General features: G+C 45.9%; 1 protein-coding gene across 1 annotated transcript; it reads right to left on the bottom strand.

Moving 5' to 3' along the window:
- Window positions 1-2,593: 2,593 nt before the first annotated feature.
- LOC117866757 (uncharacterized) lies at window positions 2,594-4,627 on the bottom strand. Its single transcript, XM_034751039.2, has 4 exons — window positions 4,364-4,627; window positions 4,186-4,282; window positions 3,483-4,093; window positions 2,594-2,939 (listed from the first exon to the last, which is right to left on the bottom strand). Exons 1-4 carry the CDS (start codon window positions 4,490-4,492, stop codon window positions 2,802-2,804), a joined length of 975 nt encoding a protein of 324 aa, XP_034606930.1. The 5' UTR covers window positions 4,493-4,627; the 3' UTR covers window positions 2,594-2,801.
- Window positions 4,628-6,621: the final 1,994 nt, after the last annotated feature.

Below are 6,621 nucleotides of genomic sequence, written 5' to 3'. Positions count from 1 at the left end.
CATGATTTGTATATTGTGTTTCTTGAATATCCATTCAAGGCTACTTGAATTGATTTGCAATTATGTGAATTGTATATGAAACTCTTTACTTGTATGTTTATTCTAAAAGTTGTCCCTAGTCGGAGTTCATATGTGGATACACATGAATATTAAACTAGTACATGTATTAGTTGATGACTATGTTTCACAAGTCATGGACATGGAGATGTCAAACTAATGATGTAGGCATATGTAGAGACATGTGCTAGGACTGACCCAACACGAGAAGTAGTTCTCTCTTTAAACAACAAGTACGCTTTGTCCTTAGACCTGAGATTGTCACATGTACTCAAGATGTGAATTGACTTACTTAGGGGATATCAAACGCTACACCGTAACAGGGTAGTTATAAAGGTAGCTTTCGGGTTTCTCAGGAAGCATGCTGTGAGGCATGGTCAATCAAGATGGGATTTGCCCCTCCCTGATTGAGAGTGATATCTCTGGGCCCCTCGAGTGATCGGATCCGAAAATGCATGGCCATGCTACGTACGGTTAAGAGTTAAACTACAAAAGGATTCCGAATCACAGGATCAAGATAGAGCGGTCGGCTTGGAGCTAGACCAAATATCGTGAGGCAAAGGGAATAGCATGTACATAATGTTGTGATGGTTCATCTGATATGATCTTCGTGTGCGTATGGGAGTTGGCACGTCTTGCTAGAGGCCGCTACCGACTATTGGGCCAAGTAGGAGTACTCGGGCCATGTCTATACATATCCGAACCCACAGGGTCACACATTTAAGGGGCTGGAAGCCCAATTCGGATATGATCCGAGTTGGACTAGGTTTAGAAGTACTAATGGGCCTCGGACCTAGAGGCCCATCTGGAACCTCTATAAATAGAGGGGTGGGGCGCCCTAGGGTTTTCATCCCTTTGGCCGAAACACATCTGCCGCGCCTCCCACGCCCTCGCCTGTTGCAACTCGCGGACCTAGCAGTTCGGCTTGCGACGCTTCCTCCCTGCACGTGTGGATACCTTGGAGGTGTTGCGCCTGCAGCACTTGGACGAGCCGCCGACGAGCCATGACGAGCCGACAACGAGCTGCGGCACGAAGACGATCTTGCTGCATGTGAACGAGCTGCTGAGGAGCTGCTCGACATCGACGTGATCGACTACGATGATCGACTTTGCTGCCCCGACGCGATTCTACATCTTCCGCACCAGTGCGTCGAGTGGTAATCCCGTGATCCTTATACGGCAGTTTTCCTGGTTTACGCCGTAGAAAATTTTTGATTTGCGCTAGCGTAGCCTACCTCGTATCCCAACATTCCACATATTGGACATGTTGCAAACAAAAAAATACACATGTCATGTACACTACACAATTGGATGAATATATACCTAAATCGAAACATTCAACAAATTCTACACGTCAATATCGCGGGCAAAGACTCTATTGCGTCTGAACTACGCATCATCTAACACAAAACACCATTGCATTTCATTCAAAATTGAAATCATCAACCTAAACCTAAGTCACCTAAACATCCTCCGATCTACCAAATGCAACGGTAAAATACGAGAAAAAGTAGGGGATACCTTCCACACGAAGCAGGGATCGATTTCCTCAACTTTCCCCCACCGAAATCACCGGATTTTGGGTGGATTTAGGGGTGGGGCGGTGGGCGGCAGCGGCAACAGGCTCGGGCGTGGCGGTTTGGGAGAAAGAAGAAAGGAGGGAGGGAGGGAGGGAGGGAGGAAGGAGCCGGTGCGCGTGTCAAGGTAAGGTGCTGCCGCGCCAGGCGGGTTGGCGCGTCAAGCACCCGCCCACATCAGCACCCGCCTGGCCCGGCGCCACGCCGCGCCAGCGTGGCAGGAGCTCCGCCGCGTCAGTGCATGTTGCGCGGCAGGAAACTCCTGCCGCGCCTGGCGGGCTGGCACGGGCAAAAGGATCACCCACCGCAAACAAACTTCCGTTAAGGTTATTATAAAAATAAATTTAAAAAAGGTTAAAAAATTCTGGATGGTTTGAGGGAACAGCTGCGAATGATTTTGACCTGAAACCTACCTAGTACTACAAGCTAAGCATATTTCTAGGCGTTTGATTTGGAACTTTGCTTATCTAAAAGTGCCATTCTAACTTCTAAGGGCTATTTGGGCCATCCTGGCCGCGTGCTATTTTAAGCCTGAACTCAAAAACCTCTTACGCTTGTGTATGAAATGAGATCAGTTCCTGATGCCGCTCATGTTTAGTTAAGTAATGTGTTGAGGTAACGAGGACCATGACCATTTCAATAGCATGGGCAAACCGATCTGCACCGTCACAGCCATGAGATATAATACAAGGAAAAGTTGATCAGACTTTCAGCGAAAGCAACGCACCATATCACGTCCCATCTTCAGCTCTATAGCCATATGGTTACATGCATCAAACAAAACACAGGCACAGTGGCACGCCCATAGTGTCGAATAACTTAATTAAAACAAACAGGTCCTGTTTTCTTCATCAATTGTAACCATAAGACATGCGGTGAACTTTCTCACATCCATTCATGTTCCTGGGACACACGGTCCATGAGATCACCTTAATTTCCCAAAAAGAACAGAAGCTACATACAATCAACAAAAGAAACATCTTCAGCTGATATGGCATTTAATCTTGTGGCACTTTGCCTGACGATAGGACTGCGTCCATCACCAACAATTGGAGATAGAAACATACAATTTTAGAATCCAGTTTATCTCAGTCTAGAATTAAAATAAACTAAAAAAAATCCAGTTGCACATATTTATACTATATCAGCAAGAATATTAGTACAATCTCAAAAGGAAAATAAAAGATAAGTGGACTTCGTTGCTGCTTGTTTGGCCTCCCTTGCATCTTGTTGGGACTTCGCTGCTGCTCGTTCAGCCTCCCTTGCGTCTCGTTCAGCCTTCCTTGCTGTTAGTTCCTTAAACCTCTGATTTCACCCAAAATGCTAAAAGTTACAAAAATTTTCCAAATAGAAAAGGAAGAAAATTTGTAGCTGAGTGGGAAATTAGGGAGACAGCCAGAGACAAATTGCAAAGACAGTGAGGATTGGGCTTTTAGCAGCTTCTCAAATAGCAAATACAGAAAAAGTAATCACTAATTCAAAATTGAACAACTCTTTCGCATAAACATGCTTGAATGTTTGAATGAAGAAAAGGGCATTCGTGTTCACGTTAGCAGTGACCAGCAGGACTAAGATCAAGAAAAGGGCATTACTGATCAGTGCTCCTATGGTACGGTTGCTACTTAGCTACCACTTCAATAGCAACTTCAGGGATGTCCAATTCAGTGAATATCAATAAGTGGAAATTAAAAGACCACTTCACCAATACCAAACCAGAATCATGGGAATTACAAGATCTAATTACCAGCACCCTAAACATGCCATAGAAAATAAAACTGATTGTGGCTAGCAGTGCACATTTCTGTTTAAGGAACAACGATACTTGTACGGATAATTAGGGATATATACCTGCTTCACAGCCTCTGTGCACTGCACCTCCTCATCATGTGCATCTACGATTCCTGGAACGCCGTCCACCCTACCCTCAGCATATGCCTTGCTCAGTCTACGAAAGTAGGTCTCCCAGGGAAAGTCACCCTGGCGGTTGCGCAGACTATAGAGCTCTGCCTCTGTCCAGTCTCCAAGATTGTTAGGTGCATGGTGGGGACCATTTGGGAATGCTGCATTAACCTTGTCAGCATGGATGGCATTCTTCTTAAATATTTCATACCTCCTAACCTTCTCTTCCTCACTCTGATAAGTTTTGTCATACTCCTTCATCCAGTCCTCAAACCTTGCCTTCATCGCTTTCTCGTCAACCCTCATGCTTTCCTGCTCCCTGATCTTCACGTTATCCTGATTTATGGCCTCATCATCATCAACCGCGGTATATCTTCTCCGAAGCATCTTATCCAGCACCTCTGGATCAGTCACCTCAGGATTACTTCTTCTCCAGTTCATGTAATCAATGTACTCAAGCCAGGCAAACTTGCCGTCTTCATCCATGAACTTTGCCCTGATGGTTTCATCAAGGATAATGTCCCCTTTCCTGTCGGGCACCTCTGGAGCCAGGATCACCTCTGGAGCCAGGAAGAGGTACGTGGTGTTTCATGACTAGGTCATATGAAATAGATCAAACAACGAGGAATCTAAACGCGAGTTCAATTCATACCTGATTCATCTTTCTTGAAGTACAGAATTCCGACCAACGCACCCAAACCGCCGGCAACTAATCCACCAATAGCCCCACTGCTAGCCTCGAGATCTCTCTGTATCGGGAGGAGAAACATGAGCCACTGCGATTGAAGAAGAAATTTTCGATCTGAGATCAGGGAGATACGGTGACTCACCAGGGTGTGGACAGAGCGTGCTGAGCTCCCCGACGCCGACCCTAGGGTCTCCCCCTGTGCCTGCTCGCGGCAGATCCCGCGCGGCGATAACCTCCTGATGAGGAGGTAACCGAGGGAGCGGAGGGACATGATCTCCCACTTCCTTCGCCGCCCGCGCCTCCACCTCCGCCGCAGTCGCCTGCCGCTTCGCCGCGATTGTAGGGTTTGACGGACGGGACTTTTCTTTTTTTAATTTGATGAAGGAACGGACGGGACCTATGCTGTCGCTCAGGAAGCTAGATAGATATAAAGCCCATCAGACCCAAATACTAAGAGCCCGCACCATCTATCTGGTCCAGTCGCTGTTCGCTTGATTTTTTGAGTGTTTTCTGATTTCAGCCCACAATTGCTTTGCCCACAAACAGCAACAAAGCAGGATGGGCCAGCAAAGTCAGCAGCCAACACGCGAATGTGAACTGCATATAGACGAATTGCGTGTAGCAACAACAGAGGAGCTGGTGGGTATGTTTTTCTTTCCACGTATGCGAATGTTATTGCTAAAAAGTTTATGAGACGGTATGTTTGACATATCAAATTAATATAGTCAATATTTTGAAATACTATATTCAGCATTTGTTGAAATTTAGTTCAACAAATCCAATGAACTAGTTCAACATTTTATGTTAAATGTTGAAACCGTATATAAAAAGTGTTGAACTAGTTTGTTGGAAATGTTGATTTTTTTAAAAAGACGGAAGAATAAAATATATTCATATTGGATCTTGTTTTGTTGCACAAATTCTAACTAACATCACGGTTCAAACTGATTTCAAAAATAATTTATAGTTTAAATGATAAGTGAATTCAAAGATCAAAGTCCAAGATAGAATTCCTCCGACCAACTCATCCCTGTGACCGCCCACATGAGGACAATTGTCCAACAGCACCTAGCCGCTACTGCCTACTCCCGTGCCAACTTCAATCGTGTTCATTAACTTCTATTCGCACGATCTCAATCAGTGGAAGTCATCTATTAAAAAAACTTACGGAAGTCATGTAGGGTTACCGATCGCAAGCTCAAAAACAGCCCAACAAATTGCATGTGGATCAGAAACGGCCCATCAACAAAGAGGCAGTAGCCCACGTCGCGAACCTTTTTTTCGTTTTCCCTGTTGTGTGATATACTATGGGTGTGGTGGGTCCTCGTGACAGGCGCAGCCCAATAAAACTCCCGTAATCTCTGCCTAATATTAAAGCAAGCAAGACTTTTATTTTTTTTCATCCATCCTGACAGGTAGGTCCCACTTATCAGATGGGTGGTACTCACGGACACATCGGAGAACGACGCATGGATGCGCCGCGACCCGCAAAATTGGAGCACGCGCTACTGCGGGCTGCACGCCCTCACCATTGCTTGGACTCGATCCGTTTGCAGTGGAGCTGAAGGAGCACGGGGTGAGAGGGTTCATCAATGGCATGGCTCACACAAATCAAGACAAATGGGCTATAGATCAACCAATTTAAATGGCTAAGAATCCAAAACCAGAGAAATCACAAAGCTCCATTTGTTGCATAGCATATTTATATTCTAATTGATTTTTTTTCTGCACTCACGAATCAACAAATCAGAAGAAAACAAAGTCGCAAGAATAGAAGCTACCACACCTGCAGTAGCTGCCATGCCCTTGAGCACTGTAAGGGAGGACCAGTCGAGTGGACAGCAGAGGATCCCTCGAGCTTGTCCACTGCATCCCCTTCCTCGTCGACCTCATCCTCATCAAAGAAGTAGTGCAGGATGCTGCCAAGGGCGAGGATGCGGCAGAGAGAGGAGGAGCCGATGCTTTGAGGATGGAGAGGTGTTGGAAGGAGATGGGGCAAAAGGATACCGTGGTGCTGGATGAGCTCCTCACCAAGACTACGGCCTCCTCACGCAGTTGTAGTGGGGGGACGGAGGGGAACGGTGACGGGAACAAACAGGAGGAGCTCGTGATGGCGCGAGCCGCGAGGGAGATTGAAAGAAAGAGGTGAGGGATACCAAGGCTGTGGAATTCGAGAAGTTGGCCGGTTGGGTGTGGTGGGCCGGTTTGGGCTGCATTAGGCAATTAGGCTGGTACACGTGAATGTCATTCTATATCTCTGTATATTGCCCGAGAGTTACTTACCAGTTATGACAACCTTCGTTGTGCAATGCTCGGTGATTAAACATTTTCACATTATAGTTTTATTTAGTTATCTTTGTATTCAATATCAAGTTATCTAAACTTCAAACATCATGAGGT

This window comes from Setaria viridis, chromosome 8 (assembly GCF_005286985.2).
Source record: "Setaria viridis chromosome 8, Setaria_viridis_v4.0, whole genome shotgun sequence".
NCBI classification, from domain to species: Eukaryota; Viridiplantae; Streptophyta; class Magnoliopsida; order Poales; family Poaceae; genus Setaria; species Setaria viridis.
Note: the sequence above shows the minus strand (reverse complement) of the source record. Positions and strands in the feature narration are given on the sequence as shown.

Excerpts from the sequence above, each read along its gene's own strand:
- LOC117866757 (XM_034751039.2), bottom strand. The coding sequence starts at position 4,492 with ATGTCCCTCCGCTCCCTCGGTTACCTCCTCATCAGGAGGTTATCGCCG. Across the intron at positions 4,283-4,363 it reads CACGCTCTGTCCACACCCTG|AGAGATCTCGAGGCTAGCAG; the intron begins GTGAGTCACCGT and ends CTCCCGATACAG. Across the intron at positions 4,094-4,185 it reads CTTCAAGAAAGATGAATCAG|AGGTGATCCTGGCTCCAGAG; the intron begins GTATGAATTGAA and ends TCCTGGCTCCAG.